The sequence below is a fragment of the Peromyscus californicus genome, unplaced genomic scaffold, assembly GCF_007827085.1.
Source record: "Peromyscus californicus insignis strain IS unplaced genomic scaffold, ASM782708v3 Scaffold_9__1_contigs__length_137607984, whole genome shotgun sequence".
In the NCBI taxonomy this organism is placed as follows: Eukaryota; Metazoa; Chordata; class Mammalia; order Rodentia; family Cricetidae; genus Peromyscus; species Peromyscus californicus.
In genome coordinates this window covers 71,394,813-71,415,136 of record NW_026294617.1, presented here as the reverse complement: position 1 = coordinate 71,415,136, position 20,324 = coordinate 71,394,813, and the positions used below count along the sequence as shown (strand labels likewise).

At 42.2% G+C, this 20,324-nt stretch overlaps 1 protein-coding gene and 1 long non-coding RNA gene across 6 annotated transcripts in view; one reads left to right on the top strand and one right to left on the bottom strand.

Moving 5' to 3' along the window:
• Positions 1-15,298, bottom strand: part of Rptn (repetin) — a 38,940-nt gene extending 23,642 nt beyond the window's left edge. For 2 of the 5 annotated variants that reach the window (XR_008216320.1, XM_052730503.1), the window contains exons 1-3: positions 15,185-15,298; positions 14,333-14,521; positions 13,633-13,881 (exon numbers count right to left, since the gene is read on the bottom strand). Coding sequence is in view for 3 of the 5 variants with exons in the window: in XM_052730503.1 (XP_052586463.1) it covers positions 13,633-13,669 (37 nt within the window). In the remaining 2 variants the exon portion in view is untranslated. Of the gene's footprint in view, positions 1-10,490; positions 10,942-13,632; positions 13,882-14,332; positions 15,107-15,184 lie in introns of those variants that run through there. The other 3 variants (XR_008216321.1, XM_052730504.1, XM_052730505.1) reach the window with 3 other exon arrangements.
• A 148-nt stretch (positions 15,299-15,446) lies between these two features.
• The window catches only part of LOC128105392 (uncharacterized), a 28,792-nt gene continuing 23,914 nt past the window's right edge, over positions 15,447-20,324 (top strand). The window contains exon 1 of the long non-coding RNA XR_008216322.1: positions 15,447-15,547. This is a non-coding gene — a long non-coding RNA (uncharacterized LOC128105392). The remainder of the gene's footprint in view (positions 15,548-20,324) is intronic.

Here is a 20,324-nt window from a genome sequence, read left to right as displayed (position 1 = left end):
CACCTAGTTATTACATGTTTTAGATTTTGCCAAAAATTGTGAAGATTTCTGTCTTGTTGCATAGGGGTGCCTATGTGCTATTCTTTGACTCCCAGATACCTAGGATTATCAGTTTGGTCTTTACAAAAAAGTTTGTGCCGGGCGGTGGTGGCGCACGCCTTTAATCCCAGCACTTGGGAGGCAGAGCCAGGCGGATCTCTGTGAGTTCAAGGCCAGCCTGGGCTACCAAGTGAGTTCCAGGAAAGGCACAAAGCTACACAGAGAAACCCTGTCTCGAAAAAAACCAAAAAAAAAAAAAAAAGTTTGTTCACTTCTGATTTAATCTATAGCAGAACAATGAGCAGAAAGACAGACAGACAGTAACCATGAGATCGAATTTTTAGTACTTTTTTTCTTGTCTGGAAATATGCTCTTGAATCTCAGCTAACTCCTTAGTCCTGCAGTGTAGCTGATTCCTTTGGTAGTGCTATGCCATTCATGAAGAGAGAGGACACCCCTCACTGTGGAAATCAGTTTAATTTGCTCTGACTCAGTTCTATGCAATATAATTATGAAGCCCTTCATTGGCAATCAGGAAGCTTAAGGGCTTAGCAGTCTGAATTGGTCGGGCTGGTTTTTCATTTCAGGGAGCCATCTCTCTCTCGCTGAAGCAGGAACAGGAAGGGAGGAGGTAGAGGATGAGCTCTGTGCCTGAAATGGTTGTGAAAGGTGGTGAGTTCAAAGGTCTGGGTTACCTGAGAGATGGAGTCAAGAGAACACCACAAGCCCGAGGGTAGTGGGGCTCTGGGCAGGGATCCAGTGTGGTTAAGGTTTGACTCAGTCCCTTCTCTAAGCCAGGGCTATCTTTTCCATTCTTTGTGGTCTTTTGTTTATTTCTATTAAAGGGGGGAAATGAGGAAAAGGAGCTCCTCTTACCAGTTGCACAGTAGTGAACTGTCTGAAAACAAATTCTTCCTTCCCTTCCCTTCCCTCCCCTCCCTTCTCCTCCCCTTTCCTCCCCTCCCCTCCTATCCTCTATTGATTTCCTCCTCCCCTCTCCCCTCTCTTTCTTGACTGGAGATAGAAGCCAGGGCCTTGTGTATGGTAAGCATGCACTTTACACTGAGCTGCACCATAGCTCCTGAAGACAGACTCCATCTTATTTTGCTTTGTATTCCCACTTAGGCCCAATAATAATCACTACAATATGCTATGTACTTAGCATTGTACATTTTAAAACGCATTTTCTTTTTCAGAGTCTCATTTGGCCCTGTATGAGACATTGTGAGTAACTCTGTTATTAAAATGAGCGAAATAAAGTTCAGAGAAACTAATGAACTGACCAAGGTCCCATAGACAGTATGAGGTAGAATTAGGACTAAGCCCAGATTTCTTCCCCTGAATCCAATGCCCATTCCCTCTGGTAACACTATGGCAGCCAGTGTTGACTAGTTGGAGGATGCCTGGGAAGACTTTCTCCTTCAAATGATACTGTGTCGAAAGCCCTCCCATTAGACTATCCCACCTCTCTTGGTGCACCCTCTTTCAAAATATGGAAGCATTAGGTCAGTATTAAGGCCGAGGCAGTCATAGGGGAGCCGCTTTCTTAGCTGGTTTGTGCCCCAGACAAGAATGTTAATAATAGGAGTTTTACAAGAAGAGGGAATGGCGCTTCAGAAAAGGTGAGGGATGGTGGCTGCACTCTAATTTGTCTCTTTCTAACTTACAGTTTTATTCATTGAAGATATTTTAACTAAAGATTTTCCTCATCTCATAGTTTTTGTTTGGGGTCTCATGGAACTCAGACATCTTTCTGTGGGTGAGAAAAATAAACTTGTAACATTCTCACGTGACATTAGTTGACAGAATTGTGGGCTCAACCTCTTGTCCTGTGCGAGCCCCTCTTGGCTCACAGTCTCTGCTGGGTCATTCCATCAGATGAAAGAAGTTCTTCCTAGGGGGCAGCCTATCCACACTGGGTAGCTCCAGCCCTGGGACATATTGGTGTACTTAGAGCTGCAACCTGCAGGGGACCTCTACTTCTTGATTTCAGTTCTGCCACTGGAACAGTTAAATCAGTGCTTAAATCCTTCTTGTATGTGGCTTTAGAACAATGACCAGTGACACCATCTCTAATGTTTTAATCTTTGTCTCTGGTTTCTGTTATTATTAACTTTTTCTCACATGGTGAGGTCTCCAGAGTATTCACAATCCTGGCTGCTGTCTCTAGATGGTCTGTTTGCTACTAGCTCGCCCCATAAAAGATGGCTCTCAGAAGTTTACATGCTCATTTGTATGTAAATATTTACATGGTCTGTTCTATGCCTGCAGGAGCGGATTCGGTTTCTGATAGTTGTGCTAGATTAATGTAATAGTCAAATCAACACACATGTCCCCACACACATAACTGCTGGAGTACTTCTGTGTGAAGGAGCTGCTAAAGCCAGCATTGATGGAAGCTGGCACCCTCCATTAGGGAGACAAACACAGAGCCTCATAGGCCCTACAGTGGATTTAGGATGGCAAGTCCTGAGAATTTCACAGCCCTTTGACCACTTATTCCAAGAAGAATTTCAGGTGCTTTCAGATCTGCTGGACTTATAGTCAAACTCATTATATACCTCCGAAATCTGGCTCCCTTTTCCTCTCTTTGGGAGACTATTGAGGCAGAAACAGGATATAGTTGTATCAAAAAATAAAGTTAAATAAGTAAATAAATGTCTTGGGAAAAGCTCATTTCCTTAGGTGCAGCCAGTTCTAGGGGATGTCTGTACAGATCTTTTATTTTATTTATTCATTTATTTTAAATGGAATTTAAGAATTGTCCCTCATTCCAGGCAGTGGTGGTGCAGACCTTTAATCTCAGCACTTGGGAGGCAGAGGCAGGTGGATCTCTGTGAGTTCGACGATAGCCTGGTCTATAGAGTGAGTTCTAGGACAAGCTCCAAAGTTACACAGAGAAACCTTGTCTTAGAAAAAAAAAATTGTCCCTCAAGTAGATTCAGAGATCCACAGCTAAGCACTGGGCTGAGCTCCTGGAGTCCAGTCAAAGAGAGTGAGAAGGGATTGTATGAACAAGGAGGGGTCAAGATCATGATGGGGAAACACACAGAGACAGACTCACAGACTCTCGACTGACAGCTGGGGAACCTGCATGGGACCGAACTAGGCCCTCTGAATGTGGATGACAGTTGTGTGGCTTGGACAGTTTATAGGGCCCCCGTCAGTGGAACCAGCATTTATGCCTAGTTCATGAACTGACTTTTTGGAGCCCATTCCCTATTGAGGGATACCTTGCTCAGTCTTGATGCTTGGGGGAGGGGCTTGGTCCTGCCTTAACTAAATATGCCAGACTTTATTGACTCCCCATGGAAGGCCTTACCCTTTCTGAGAAGTGGATGGGGGGTGAGGGGGAGGTGGGAAGGGAGAGAGTAGGAAAGAGGGAGGGGAAACTCTGGTTGCTATGTAAAACAAAACAAAACAAAACCCCCCAAAACAACAACTTCTAAATAACAAAGAAAAAAATTGTCCCTCAGCATGCAGGGCTCTGGAGTTGACTCTGACTACATGAGTAGCAGAGATTTGTAGGGCTCCTTCTGATACCAGCAGTGCAATGGAGGCTCTGGGCACAGACTACATGGCACTCCCAGTGAGACACTGCTCTGTGGAGACCTAGTCTCCTTCCCTTGGCCCATTATTGACAAGAAACTACCAAGTAGCTATTGTATTGCTGTTCTTGTTAATATCATCATTCTTGTTGTTATTACTACTGTGCACAGATTGTTTCATTCATTGCAAAAATCTGAAGAGGCGTTACAGGGCAGCCAGTTGCTCTGGGACCAGGTTAACTCACTCCAGATCAGAAATAGCTAGAGGGTATTACCAAGAATCCTGATGAGTAAGGTGTGTCTCCTGTGACAGAGCTGGAGCCAGTGACATGGTTCTGATCATCCATGACATGGGTACATTGGGGTGAGAAGGCTAAATAGCATTAGTCATTGATTAGTCATTGAGTTGAGTGGAGTTTAATCTCCATCTCTATGGTGGACCCAGGAGTAAAAGGGTCCCCTTGATGTTCAATGCTGCTGTAGGCACCTAGGAGCTAGGGACAAAGAGATTGAGGTTTAGGCCAAAAATAACAGACACAAAAACCCTGGAAGAGGACACAGGAAACCCCAATCCATGCAGACCTTTTGGAGCTAACTCATATGGAAGGGCTTGGCTGCTGGTTCTGTCAAAGGCAGTGGTTCTCAACCTTCCTAATGCTGTGACCCTGTAATATAGTTCCTCATGTTGTGGTGACCCTCAACCATAAAATTACTGTTGTTGCTACTTCATAACTTTAATTTTGCTACTGTTATGAATTGTAATGTAAATAGTTTTGGAGAGAGAGGGCTGCCAAATGGATTGTGACCCACATCTTGAGAACCATTGATCTAAGGCCTTCATAGAAGTGATTTATTTGAGATACTTTAAGGACAATTGGTGAGATTACAGCACCTCCTACAGGAAGCACTTTGAAATAACCACCCTGGTGTGAAAATAGATGTAGACCTATCTGTAGGCTTGGAAATTATTGAGAAGGAATGTGTTAATTTGAGGTGTTAAGAGAGTGAGAAAAGTTAAATGAAAAGCTTTCTTTAATAATACTGAGGGAAGGAGAATCTGGGTCTGTGTTTTGAAGTATTTCTCAGGCTGTCTTGATTCTCTTAGTTTGTTTTGGTTTTGATTCTCTGTTCTTTTGTAGACTTCTGTTGTAGAGAACGGGCATTTTACTGATCTTGTGTAACAATACAGACATGCCCCAATGTTCTGGTGGGATGATAGCACCCTGTGTCAGGAATGAATATTGCTGCCAAGCTTGGCAGTCCAGGGTACTAAATGTGGTTACTGCCGGTCTGCCTGGAGCCTCAAGACCCCCAGGTTAACCCATGACCTGACATCTCAGCAACATCCTTCCAATGGCATAACCTTGCTTCCTATTATCCCCTAGAGCTAGTGGTTACTTTGTATTCTAGTGTTACAGATTTCTGAGTGAGGCAATCCCAGCTGATGGCTGCCGCATCTTCAGTGGGCATTTTAGCCTCTTGTGAAGGATATAGGTACCCCTGAATACCTGCAAGCAGAGACTTGTAATGAGAGTCTGAAAACTGGGCTCACATCACATTTTTCCCAACTTTGGTCATATAATGTTGGTCAGGTCCTTTTGCCTCTACTCTTCATATTTTTCCCCCCACATGTAGTATAACCTAAAGTTGGAAGGAGACAATAGGGTTATTGCCCCTTCAGTGCTATCAGTTTGGGCTCTAAGATGCCCAGGCATGGCTTTGGGAGTATAACTTGAGCTAAGAGGAATTACACATCTCTCTGTAGTAATGTCTGGCACTAGGACCTTGTCATGGAACTACTCTGGAATTTGGCATTTCCACTGTGTTTTGCTCTAGTCCTGTTCTCTGTTGTCTTTTTCTGCCAGATTTCATCTCCTACCATTATGACAAACAGTATACATGAAAACTTAATTATTCATAAGGTCTAAAGAGACCATTTAAAATTTGTTCTGTCTTCATTTATGCTTATGTGTGTAAATGTTCACTTTTTGTCTGTTTTTTGTATGTTTTTTTTTTTTTTTTTTTTTTTTTTTTTTTTTTTAGAGACAAGGTTTCTCTATGTAGCTTTGGTGCCCATCCTAGATCTCGCGCTGTAGACCAGGCTGGCCTTGAACTCACAGAGATCTGCCTGGCTCTGTCTCCCGAGTGCTGGGTTTAAAGGCGTGCACCACCACTGCCCGGCTAAATGTTCATGTTTTTGCATGAATGTGGATGTATGTGTATGGATTCACATGTATGTGGTAGCCTAAGGTGGTTTCTGGGACTCATCCTTCACCTAATTCATTAAAACAGAGTTTGTCAATCAAATCCAGAGCTCCCCAGTATGTCATGTCTTTCTAGCCAACTTACTCTGGGGATCCTTCATGCCCCCCCCCCCCTTCTGAGACTAGAATAACAGATGGGCTGCCACACCCATCCAGCATTGGTGTAGGTTTCTGGGATCTGAATTCCTGTCCCATCACTTTTCAGGCATGGGACAAGCACTTTTACCCCAGAACCATCCCTTTAGTCCCAAGGTTCCTTTTAAGGAATGTGTGATCTATTTCTTTAGATTAGGGTCTGGGCTATGAAAGAGGCGAATAACGCCCCTAAGTAAACGGCAATGCAGTATAGTCACAGGCACAACTATTACCAAGTTGGCTGAAACCCAAAATGAATGGAATCTGTGTGTGATTGCTTTCAACTGCTATGAGCCAGCACAGAGTACAGTTCACCCCTTAGGTAGAGCAAATGATCAGCTGAAGATGTGACCAGTGAATTGGAAAGACAGTATGTTCCCTGGATATAAACCTGTTTCAGGGTTGGCTGTTTGCTTCTATATGTCTGGTGGCGAAGCCATTGCATTGTCTCCCATCCTTTTGTGTATAAACACTCATTGATTCATAATGTGTTCCTGGGTCCTGTAGGGATAATGATTGTCCCCCACAGAGAGAGGGACTTAAGGTTTTGACCGGATAGCTTTGTAAATGGCAGAGGTGGCACTCATGGGACAAGGTGGGGTTAGCCTTATTTTGTGAGGCTTTGTACACAGGGCAATGGAAATCAGCATCTAAGGGGCAAGTGACTGATTTTGAACAAATATACAAATAAAATGGGACAGAAATACTGGCAATAAAAGCTTTCCTGTAGGAATTCTCACTGGTGCAGAGTCCTTCAGCATGGGTAACTTCTGGAACAATTTTAGCAAGGATCCTTGGTCTTTGGAATGTGACTCTACTTCTGTTCAAGGGCTGGGGTGTGGAAAAGGAGAAGAGGAGAAGGAAAGAGAGGAGACAGCAAAGGGGCAAGGATGAGAACAAAGACAGCCAGAAATAACAAAGGTAGAAGGGAAGAACTGGAAGAGGACACAGAAGGGCAGCTGTAGGGACCCAGTGGAGATACATGCCATGGAAGTGTTTGTGCACATGTATTTCATTTTTTCCCCTCAAATCTATTGAACCCAACCCTTGTCCTAGCATCCAGCTCCTGTGTCAAAACATCGTACTACACATTTCTGCGATCAAGCCAGATTTGCCACTGGAACACACAGGCCATGTTTCAGAACAGCAATTCCTTAGTGTAGAGAGGTATACAATCCCACAACAGAAGTTGTGACCTGGGTCAATCCAATAAGCATCCATTGTATAAACTGCTATGCATAGTGTTTAGAGGAATGGAAAACCAGTGTCCCTGTCCTCAAGGAACTTAGGATCTGGCAATGGTGTTAGTGTGTTTTTGTGTAAGCATAAGTTGAAGTTTACAGAAGAGAAGTTACACCTGGGTTAAAGATTCCACAAGGCTATATGGTTGATTAGTACTTTCAGATTGAGGAGTGTTAGAATATTCTGGATCCAGAGGCAAATTTTGTTGGACTCTTCTTAGTAAACTTAATAGTTATTCATTGCCCACCCCTGTCTGACTTAACTGCCTTTTGACTACTAGGTAAAATCTTTCAAATTATTTTTCACAGAGAGCCAGCCAAGGGAGTCATCTGCATTGATACCAAGTGCCAATAGGGCACTTTGTGCCCAGCCATCCTGTTGCTTCCTTGGGTGGCTGCTGGTGAGCTTTTTCTGACATGTGGATTGGTTGATGACCTATTGCGTTATTTTGAGCTAGTTATTGGATGTCCTTTTGTTTGTCTCAGAGTATTTGTTGGTTTTTGTTTGTTTTCCCATCACTTGTTGATGGCACTTGGCCTTTGTTCCTTGCCATTCCTCCAATAGCTAACTCCAGAAAAGAACTAACTCGGTTTTTTCTTCTTTGAAGCTCAAGAAAGGAGGGGATGTTGGGAGAAAGACTGCCAGTTGATACTTTAGCTGGTTTTGTTTGATAATTTTGTTAATTTTACTTACAAGTATTCTAAAAACAGGGAAACTTCTGATATTCCCTCGTCTCTTTTTTGCACACTAAACTTATTGTCCTGAACTTTATTGTCTATTGATAAATGGGCAATCAGCTTCAATTAAAATTTAGGAAGATCGCCGGGTGGTGGCGCACGCCTTTAATCCCAGCACTCGGGAGGCAGAGGCAGGCGGATCTCTGTGAGTTCGAGGCCAGCCTGGGCTACAGTGCGAGATCCAGGAAAGGCGCAAAGCTACACAGAGAAACCCTGTCTCGAAAAACCAAAAAAAAAAAAAAAAAAAAAAAAAAAAAAAAAAAAAAAAAAAAAAAAAAAAAATTTAGGAAGATCTAAGAAAAAAATTGATAGCTTATAAAAGGTTGATAGAGTTCTAGAAACTATCAAAAATTTAAAAAGATATTAAAGCATAAAAACTGAATTAAAATTTAAGCATTGTGTCAGAGCCAAAAGCAAATTCTGGAGAGCCTAACCTGTCTAGTCCTCTGCCCCTGTCTATCCTTTTCTACCTTTGCCTCCTTTATGTAAAGTTTGTCATGAAGTAAAGGATTTTTTTTTTTTTAAAAAGAGACATAAGTAAAAGGCTAGAGAGAAAGTCACCAGAAGGTTTATAAAAGATAAAGGCCCTATGTATATGATTTGTTTTATTACAATTAAAGATTATTAAAAATCTGTTATTCCTTAGGTAAGAAATAAATACACTTACATAAAACTAAATTCTTTCTATTTAAAAAAAAGGCTTTGCATTTACAAAAACTGGTTAGAGAACAGGAATTTTGTTTTATTACCTTATAAAATGTGACATTTAAAGACTAACAATTAGATTTTGGGGGTGCGGAGGGAGTTCTGTGTGTAGCTTGGCTGTCCTGGAACTCACAGAGCTTCACCTTCCTATGCCTCTTGAGTGTAGTGCTGGGATTAAAGAGTTGGCTACCACCCTGACCTCTAACACTAGGGCTTGAGTGAGGAGAATGGGGGCAGGATAGAGGAGGAGATTCCAGATTAACATGTGAAAGGCGACAGCTAAAGTCTGGAAGTCTGGAGAAAAACAGCCTATGAAGAAAAATGCTTAGCATGTAAATGACCCATAAAGACCACAGTGTAATCCCCTTCCACTTAATCTGTTGGAGCCTGGCCAGGTCTAGCACAGTGCCATGCAGATAGGTTTCTCTACTTTAATGAACCATCTCCTTTCCTGTAAGTAACCAGTCTTTCTCTGTAAAACAGATTTTGGCAGGTACTCTCCAAATGCTAATAATCTGTGTCTCTAACAAATAGAAACAGGTTTTAGTGCTCAATGCGTATGTCTTTCCACTGGGTTAAAGCCTTCCCCTTGTTGGAAAACTACTGCCTTAACAGTAGGGAAAAATGAAGAATTATTCCTGTTATAATTTGTAGCACTGTCTGGCAGTAAGGCAAAATGTCTAGTCACCCCAGGGCCTTGCGTCCTATGCCATGTAATCCCTGTGAAGTGTGATCATGTAATCTATGCGCATGTGTGGTGTAGCTACATAAAACCATATGCAAATGCTTGGGGTGGGGGTGCTAAAAAAGCAGATTCCACCGGTTCCTGCTCTCTCTCCAGCACCATTCATTTCTGGTAGGCCTACTGCACATTCCCCGCTTTCCTCCCCTAGTAAAACTCTTGTAGTGGGTTTCGTTGTACCCTGTGTTCTCTCTCGTCTGGTAAATAGTGCTGCAAATAAATAACAATTCCTAGTAGGGCGTTCCTACTAAATTATATGGCAAGTACTTTAATTTATGACTTTTTTTGTTCTGCAATTAAATTTCATGTAACCACTTCCATGGTAAAGCATTTTTTTTTTCTTCTATAGCTTACTTAATTCAAAGTTTCTGGGCCTCATGGAATTGTTTACTCATATTTGGCTCAAGATAAAAAAGAGACTTCTTAGTCTCTTTAAAGTGATAGCTGTATTTCACATCAATTAAAGAAGACAAACCCATAAATTGCTGTAGAACCAGAAAGAACATGCTGGTGGGCTGGGATTAGTCTTTGGTTACTATGGCCTCTCTGTTATACTTTGAAGAGTTAGAAGCATGGGTAATATTATAGGAATTTCAGGCTCCTACTTGGACTAAGATTATTTTTATTTATTTTACTTTTTAATTGAAAGTATTTTTTTTTTCATACAATATGTTGTGATCATGTTTTCTTGTCTTTCATCTTTTCTAAGTTCCTCCAACTACTGCTGGACATGGGGCTTACCCATAAGCATGGTTTATAAACCATTAACAGTCTATTGGAAAAAGCTATGTTTTTCCTTTGTAAAGCCATTGTCATTTGTTTGAGTTGCTGGCTTGGAGTTTTCTAGAAGACCCTTCAGTGACTTTGGGCTTGGGGGAGGTCAGGATTTCCAACACTTTCTGAAACAGCCTCAAATATCCTTCAGACATTTGTTCTACATAGTTATGTGGAGTGGCATTCTCAGTGCTGGTTCATGAAATCAAAATATCAATGTGGGTGAATTATTGTGCACCTTAATAAAGCTTTCCTGGTGATCAGAGAACAGAACAGCCACTAGATTAGACACAGAAGCCAGACAGTGGTGGCACACACCTTTAATCCTATCACTCAGGAGGCAGAGATCCATCTGGATCTCTGTGAGTTCAAGGCCACACTGGAAATAGAGCCAGGCGTGGTGGCACACACCTTTAATCCCAGCACTTGGATCTCATGTCTTTGCTTGGGAAAAAACACACGCCTTTAATCCCAGGAAGCGATGGCAGGAAGCAGAAAGGTATATCAGTCAGGAGGACCAGAACTAGAGGCTTTTAAGCAGTTCAACCTAAGGCCCTTTCGGGTGAGGACTCAGAGGCTCTTGGACTGAGGATTTCCTAGAAGGCTTTTAGCAGCAGTTCAGCTGTGGTCCATTCAGGTGAGGACTCAGAGGCTTTCAGTCTGAGGAAACAGGACTGGCTGAGGAGTTGACGAGACCATTTAGCAATTCATCTTACATATCAATCGAGTCTGAAAATTAGTGAAGATGCTCTGCACTGAAATATCAGATATTAACAAGACTAGCTCTTTATGCAGAAATAGACAAGCACATCTATCTTCTTAGCATGCAAATTTACTTTAATCTTACATAAGTGATAAAGTTATATGTATACCAAAAATTGTTTAAAAACAAGTTTATGACTTATCAAAACACAGGCCTGAAACTTTAAACCAGATCCTACAGCCTGAGCCAGGCCATGCCTCCCCATGCCTCCCTATAGCTCTCTCTGGAACAGATTTAAGAAGCACCTGTGAGCAGGGCTCTGGTGACACATGCCTTTAATTCCAGCACTCAGGAGGCAGGGGCAGGTGGATCTCTGTGAGTTTGAGGCCGGCCCGGTCTACAAAGCACTCCAGGACAGCTAGGGCTGTTACACAGAGAAACCCTGTCTCAATAAATAAATAAATAAATAAATAAATAAATAAATGAATGAATGAGTGAGTGAATGAATGAAAAGATGCAGCTGTGCTATGACTTGGCACTTGACAGCTATGATTTATGACACCTGGCTCTTTCGTGCTTTGTCACACATGCTCTGTTGAATAAATCACACAACACAAAACTTCCTGCCAGCTCTCCAAAACTTAGAAAAGTTAGATTTCTTGTTTGTTCTGGGGATTAGTCTAGAAAACCCTCAGAGAAATTCCTCAGAAGACTCCTCACTGAAACTCTGGACTCCCTCCACAAATTCCTCTCATGGTGATATTCTATCTCCGTTTGGTTCTCTCCCCTCCCTCAGTCCTTCCCTTAGTTTTACCTTTTCCCTTAAATTTTTTTTTTCTTGATTTTTTTTGAGACAGGGTTTCTCTGTGTAGCTCTGGCTGTCCTGGAACTCACACAGAGATCCATCTGCCTCTGCCTCCCTAGTGCGGGGATTAAAGGCATGTGCTACCCCAACTCGGCCTAAATTTCTTTATTTTAATGCATGTGTATGAGTGTTTCATCTGCATGACTCTGTATGTGCACCTCATGAGTGCAGGGTGTCCTTGGAGGTTAGAAGAGGGAATCCGCCGGGCGGTGGTGGCGCACGCCTTTAATCCCAGCACTTGGGAGGCAGAGGCAGGTGGATCTCTGTGAGTTCGAGGCCAGCCTGGGCTACCAAGTGAGTTCCAGGAAAGGCGCAAAGCTACACAGAGAAACCCTGTCTCGAAAAACCAAAAAAAAAAAAAAAAGAAGAGGGAATCCGATTCCCTGGAACTAAAGTTACAGATGGTTGTGAGACACTGGGAACCTAACCTTAGTCTTCTGTAAGAGCAACAAGTGCTCTTAACTACTGAGGAATCTGTCTGGCCCCTTTATCTCGCTCTTAAAGGAGTTCTCTTTCATGTTTTAAGTGAAAGCCCATTTAAGCTGTCTCTCCAACCATTGTTCCATCTCAAGTATATTGTACCTTCTCACCCAATGAAGAGACTTCATTTCTGAAAGGAATTGTGTGTCAGCTTCCTTTCTGGACTGACTGCAGCTGCTGTTCTCGCTCTTTAGTTAAGCGTTAACAGTAAGTATTGTATTGTATAGGTACCTGGTGTTGCATCAGAAGCCCTGGTCTGTTGCAGTCTGTCACTAATTAGCGTTTGCTACTGGAGCCAGAAGGTTAGTGAATGTTGACACCTGCTGGCCGTTTTTGGGATTACAGTCTATGTCTCAATACACAGAGTTATGTATGGTTTGTTACCATGTATTCTTCAGAGCTCCCTGGGTTTGGGATAGTCTATTGCTATCAGATATGATTTCTTTCCCCAGTACAAACTCCATATTTGATTTACTTTTACTATTCCCATGCTCTTGGTACTCAATCAAATATTTTCCTTTTTTAAATTCTAGAAGTAAAAATCTCTAAGGTTGTAGGATTAAAGCTGTGCCGGACACACAACAGGTTATGACATTAATCAAGTATTTTCAAGTATCTCTCTGTAGATGAAAACCAGCGGCACAGTGAAGTTAAATAACTTTTCTCAAGGTCACAGTCAATAAGAGACATAGACTTGAACCTAGGCAATTAAATGCCCCAAGTCCTACTTCTAACTTGATTTTAAATATCAACTGTTGACTGATTGACAGATATATATATGTTATTAGAGGGTCCTGAAAAAATACTTTCCACTGAAGGAGCTTCATTTATAGCGCTAACCACGCGGCATTGTTCTTTCCCAGAACTCTTACAGTGTTTTGAAGATGCATGCATCCTGTAATGGACCAAATTAGTTCATTAGTGGGAACTTGCTCATTAAATGTTTTCTTTGTCTTATTTAATATAGGTGCTAGAAGGCGCTAGAAGGAATTATGGGGTTCTGCAAAGGATTCTAGCAAATAGTACTGCCTCATTTTCCTACCTTATTCTGAACAGGTTGGAAAAGTCGAGTAGAAAGAAAACGGTGTACCCCAAATGCCATGCTTTATAATAGCAGCAGTTAAATAACAGATAGTGGCTTTGGGTCTTTTAGCTACAGCCTTCCTATTTTAGGCACAGAATCAAGCAGTCTTACCCACACAATCATGGTATGCTACCCTGGGGTTAGGTCCAGGGAATCATGGATTAGGCTCCAGTTGTGACATGGAGGGTCTCTCCAGTCCCCAAATTAAAGCAGGGCAGAGCTGAGCCCATGAATCTTACAAAGTACACCAAATAAGTTGAATCTTTAGGGGCCCAAAAGGGGAGAGAGCCCCGTGGCAGGGCAAAGATGCTTACCTCTGGTGAAGACCGTAGACATCATCCAGTGAAGCATCTTTTCATACAGATGCTATGGAACTCAAGAGAGGACGAAGATGTTGTGACAGGCTCTCCAAGGCCCAAGTCAGCACACCAGCTCTCCTGATTCACGCTCACAGCTCCAGCTCTATTCCACTATATTGCTCTCGTCCAAGAGGAGTGAGGAGTTGTACTTAGGAACTTGTCAGCCAAGGGATCCGGTATGAGGGCAAGGAGGAAACGCTGAAGCTAGGGAAATTGTTCACCGGGAAGAAGAAACAGGACACCTTAACGTTTCAGATCACTGAGTTTTAGACTCAAGCTCTCCCATCCTCACAGCCTGATTCAATGTCAGAAGAAGGAATTGTTTTTCATTTTATAAAGTTTATTATAAAAAACTTGCAAATAAATAAAAACATCACACACTAAAATTGACCAGACCCAAAGTTGAGAGAACTCCATGAACTTCTATGCAGTTAGAATAGGCATTCGGAACATTAGCTGTGGAGTTTTACTTAATTTTACACTTTCATAAATATATAAAATATGCATAAAATATATTGGATGCTTGAAAGTGCAAAAAAAGAGAAAGAATCAGGGGTTTTTGAAGTATCTTACTATACTAGGATTTTCCAGAAAAACAGAACCAATAGAATGTATATCTATAAAGAAGAGATTTATTATAAAGAAATTGACTTACGCAATTTGGGCAAGCCCCAAAATCTGCAGCAGTGTGGAGACTCAGGAGCAACAGAGATGCAATTGAAGTCAGAAGGGTGTCTGCAGGAGCATTTCCTCTTGCTCAAGGATGCTGGTTGGTTGTTCTGTTCAGGCCTTCAATGGATGGGGATGAGCTCATTCACATTATGTGGGGGCAATCTGCATTATGCTATTTCAATTATTTAAATGTTAATTTCATTTAAAACACCTGTCAAGTCCACACATAAAATCAAAGAGTACATGAACGTTCCCTTTGACCTTTTGAAACTTCCTTTTTTTGTGATTTTGAGTACCATCTTACTACCTTCATTTTTTTTTTAAAAGACTCACAGTCCTACCTCCCATGTCCTGGTACTGCAGGCATGAAACACCAGGCCCGTTTGCTATCGTAATTTTTGCTGTAATTTGTGCATTATGTATTTAACATTTTCTTTGAACTACTGTTAACTGCTTAAAAATCAGCTTTGTATTCAATAATATCAGCGATTACGGGCTCATGGTACTGGATGCATTTTTTGTTGTTGTTTAAAAGCAAAATGCACAAGAATAACACTTAAACAGATACGCAGCAACTATAACCCTTTTCCTACTCCATTTGAGTAGCCTTATCAAGGCTGCCTGGAAGACCAAGGTGCCCACGGTTCCATCTGGTCACCAGGGGGCGCAACTGTCTCCTTCCTTGGGAGGAAGTTGCGGAAGGATGAAAGGAATGGAATGGATGGAAGTTGAGGAAGTCTTGCAGCTGCAACCAGAGCTGGACAGAGAGCGTTCTTAGCCTTATCCAATCGGGGGGGGGGGGGGGGTGCTCTTTGTCAGGGATCAGGAGGTTTACCTGGACACTCCTCTGTAATACGGATCCTCCTGGACACACAGGCCTTCTCAGAGGGGTGGCTGCTACAGTTCTGTCAGCCTGCTGGTCACTCTGAGCAGCACACTTGGAAAACGCAACAGCCTTAGGGCCCTCAGCCCTGTGACTGAGGGAAATAGAAAAGCCACTTCCGCACTTCCGGCGGAGGGGCTGCATTTCCGGAATCGTGCTTGTGCTAACAGCACCTTTCAGCTTGAACTACCCAGAACCAGGTACAAAATTCCCTCGTGAAGGTCGGGAAAGCTGGCCGCAATACCAGCATTTCGGAGGAAGAGGCGAGCACAGTATTGCAATTCAAACCAGCCTGGTCTACACAGCGAATTCCAGGTCAGTCAGAGCTACAAGGTGAGACCCTGTCTCACAACACAAACTAAAACAAGTGGACTTTGGAATCCCGAGCCCAGCAGCCTGGCTGTGTTTGGTGTAAAGCCAGACCTAGCAGGTCAGGAGCAGTATGAAATAGGATTGGGCCTCATATTACTGGCCAGTACGTGTGCCGCAGTACCTCCCAAACGATCCGTGCACACCATGTCTTTAATTTTCTTATTAATGTTTTAGTTTAAATTGTCGGTTTATTGTGACTCTTCAAAGGAATGCTTCTCCATTAACTGTTGACAATACATCAATGGACTGGGTGTAAGGATTAAAGAAAAGATTATATAAAAGTGCTTAAGTTAGTATCTAATACATAAGACCCCAGTGCAAGGCACTTACTGTTATTACTGGGTGTGTAGTCCTTTACCGGGGGATTTAGCTATCTTTTTCCGGGACCTTTGGAGATATCTGATTTCCAGAATTAGCACACTTCCTGTTTTTACTGGAAAAGCTTGGTTGTCCCTGTTGGGGAAGGTAAGTATTCCCTGCAACTTTTACTCACCTGTGGCAATTCTTGTCACTACAATTGCTTAAGTAGATACTAAATCCGGTTGACAGCAGGTGGCCCCAGAATACTATGGATGTTTGCCCTTTGCTGCCCACTAACTTAATTAGTAATTTAATGAGGGTTTATTGAATAGACCTCATACTACTGCATAGGGCTTAGGGAAATATTGGGATAGTTAAGACTATGGATGGGGAACTGACCTCAGGGAGAATTTAAATGGTTCATTATTCTAGTTTTTCTTTCACACGATCCCCTTCCCCATATTAGATTTATTTAACAAATATTTATTGGATGCTTTCTCTGTTCCATATCCTATGAAGTGAAATCAAATAGAACAAAGATCTTAGACTAGAGTGTGAGTGGAATGGGTGGGTTACAGTATTAAGTAGTTAATATAGCCCCATTAGGAAGGCAAGATTTAAAACAAAAGCTGGAAACATGGAATGAGAAAACCAAATAGAGATCTGAGAAAAGAGTGTTCCAGAAACTTAAAAAAAAAAAAATAGAGCAGTTGCATTTTATCTTTACAGATAAAGTAATTGAGCCGGGGTGGGGGTGGGGGATGAAGGATTGCTAAGGATCTCATTGGAGGTTGTTGACAAGGCTGGCAGCCTAAGTCTACTTCTTCATTTCTAGTCCTGTGTTCATTCACCAGATCACATAGCCTCTCTCTTTGTCAATTGACAGAGTCTTCTAGTAAACCTGTGCCTTCCTTAGCTTGCTAAGTGATGACTTACGTTTCTGGGCATATTTCTCCCTATTGGGTAATGCCCAAATATGTCTGATCTTTCTTTTTAATGTATATGTATATTTATTTTGCTAACAGCTATGCATGGTAGAAATGAGGCACAAGGTATGGCCTTTTCCTTTAAAGGATTAATTTGTGCATGAACAGTTTTGGCTCTCATTTTCTCTCTTTCATCGACTTTACCCATTTTCCCCACAGCAGGCCCACTAATGATCTTTCTCCAGTTAAGAATTAGGTCAGGCTCTTAATCTTGGTTCGCATTCTTGGTTTCTGAACTTTTCCTGAGTCCTTCTGCTTGATGCCGTTTGTTAACTAGCCAATCATCTCAGTTTTCCAAGTTAATAAGTCTTGACTACCTCTACCCCGTGCAGGACCGGTCCAGAAGACTGAGTTTTTACTTTGTTTCTGTACTACTCAATTAAATGTGTCACCCGAATCCTCATTAGCCCTATAAACTCCCCCATCACCTGTATTCTCAGCTGTCAGACTCCTGTCACTTGATTAGAGACTCTGTGTCCTCCTGTTTGGAACTTGTGCCTCTTGGATACTTGTCGGCCCCTTTGAGATGTGGGGATGAGCCTGGGTCATTTCTCTCTGCCTCTGGCTGTGAGAACTTTCAAGTACCAACTCCCTTTCTCTCCTGCCCACACATGCTGGGAGGAGATTGTGGTGCCTTATGTGAGTCAAAGTGCTGGAATATGGCACATGTAAAACAGCAGTGAGGGATAGAAGAGCAGTTTTAGGTAATTAATCATCGGCTGAGAGGAGAGAGCTGGGGACTCAGCATAGAAGAATGAGGAAGATGGAACTTCCTGGCTTTGAAGAATAAGCAGAATTAGTAGGTGTAGGGGGGAAGAAAGGGTGGGAGGACAACATGGTATGTGTGGGCCAATGAGAAGATTAGCTTCAGTGGAATGGAGAGGGTGTGTTTGGGAGTGGAGGTGAGAGAGGAGAGATGGGCAGGTCTGAACTAGAGCAGGCCCTGGGGCACAAGGTTGAGAAGTCCGTATTGCAGAATCATGAGATATTCTTAAACATGGCAGTTCCTGGGAATCTGAAGTGAAGACATAATGACACACACCATTAGGACCTGCACATCCACCTCCCTGACTCTGAGCACTTGATTTAGTATGTCCTCCAGTGCCCCGTATTTAAAGAGGCCTCCTTGGTTATTTGGTCACCCTGTCCTAGTTCTTACTTGTTTATTTGCTTGTCCAGTCTCTTCTAGCTTACCTCGAGAGTGAATGCTGCCAGAGGGTAAGGATTTGAGTTGACTCCTTGCCAAATGTCCAGAAGCCAGCACAGTATCGGATACATAGTCAGTGTTCCAAAAGTGGTTGTTGAGTGAATGAATACCAAAGCTAAGTTTATTTCTTCAAAATTACTCCTTTTAAACTTCTGAGAGCTTAAATTCTGTTGTTGCTGATACCACCTACCTTAGAAATGTGACCTTCACCTTGATGAAGACATGAACATGGTACTTGGCTGTGAGGACTATATTCCCACTGAGGCCTTGTTGCTTATTCCAGTTGGCTAAGATGAACCAATTTGTCCCTTCTTGAATTTCAGATGTAACGACTAAAAACATCAACATGAACAGTGAATCTATAGGAGCAGGAAGTCAGTGCAAGCCTGGGCCACTTGGAAATTGTACACGTGCATTTTTTCTGAATAAAACGGTTGCATTAGTTGTTTTGTCTCATAGGTGGCGAATCAGATAATGGTTAAGATGCCCAGCCCAAGTCCTGGCTCTGCCCCGTCTCTCTGTGTGTCCCTAGAGTGGCTGTTTAACACCTTGCAGTTTAATTGCCCCGTTTTTGCTTCTGTGATATGTGTGGAAGAGTAACACCTCCAAGAGTTTCTGTGGCAGTTTGTGTACAGGAGCTTCTTAGAGCAGAGCTCACATGTATGAAATGCTTAGTGTTCTTAGCTATTAGTGCTTAATGAGTCATTCAGTATTAACATATTTTCATTTGGGGCTGCTAATCACATAGGGACTGACCTTTGCAAGGTGTGACTGAGGGTGTAGTTTGAAGGGCAGTTGGGGTTTGTTGAGTGAGGACTGAATTCCTCAGGATTTGGCAGTTGCTCCAAAGGGAGGCTCCAGATGCAGATGGGATTATTTTCTTTAGAATGTAGACCTAGACTATCCAACACAAGGAAATATTATTCTCTGCGGGCTGCCCAGAACACAGGAAGAATTCTGGTGCTGTCTTGTTTTTGTTTTGTAAGAGAAGATAACCAAGTCTGAAGCCAGGAAAATGATGCATGTTGTTAGAGCTTTGACATTACTCCTCTACTTTCTTATGTTTTCTTTATTGTGTGTTTTTTTCTTCTTTGTTGGTGAAAACATGATTAATTTGTTTTAAGATCCGTATGTTGTTGATAAAGAGTTGGAGAGTTTGGTGATTTTATCCAACTTGGTTAACCTTAAAGTTACTTTTTAGACTGGGAAATGTAGCTCACTAGTAGAGCTTACTTAGAATGTATGAGGAATGAGGCCATCATAGGTTCTGTCCCCACCACCACAAAGAACAAAAATCCACCCTTTCTTCTTGTGCCTATGGTTAGTAATGCCAAAGTCTTGCTGCCTTATTCTTTAACAGAACAACATGAATTTTATACTTAAAAAATTTTTAGTTTGCTAAATTTTCAGATGCTTGGAAGTGAAATATTTTAGTGCTATAAAAACAACTGTGGCTAGATACATGCACTATTTTGAGGTTGTCCCAGCCCCCTTTTTAACTTCATTTAATATACTCTTAAGGTCCTCAGAAAAGAGTAAAGAAAAATTTGGAGAAAAAGTGAAGATGTAGTATGAAGGACCATGCTCTTCCGTGCTCTAGACTAAGTTGAGGGGTGATGAGTGGATACAGTACAAAGCTGTCTTGAAGTGTGTGTGTGTGTGTGTGTGTGTGTGTGTGTGTGTGTGTGTGTGTGTGTGTGTGTGTGTGTGTATATGGTCTCAGATAGTGATGACATATGTTGCCTGGGGTTACCAACATGACTCCGGCATTGTAGAGAGGTCCTTCATTCAGGCCTATGGAGCAGAGAATTTGGCATACCTGGTATTAATGTTAGAGAAACTAAGCCCTGAGGTGGATTGAACATTGGGAAGTATCAGTTAGTCTTGTTCTCTTGGGTCCTGGCCTGTCTTTCTTCTTACTCTTCCAACTATATCTTAAAAAGATTGAAGTTGCAATGTATTGGTTTCCCTCTTCTCTGGCTCCATTTTGGACTTTAAAACCTCAAGTCTTTTTCTTGGTCAGGTATTCTTTCTAGTTATTCCTTGAATCTTAGCACAAAGTGTTTCCAGAACTAAAACCATTTCCCCAACCAGAATCACCCCTTCATTTAAAATATTTGGAACTTTATCTGCTCCCTCAGGTCATTTCACTCGGTGCCAACATTATTTCCCAAGGTCGAACACCTTATCAATTGGCCTTTGGCCTTTCGATAATTTGTTTAGGTAG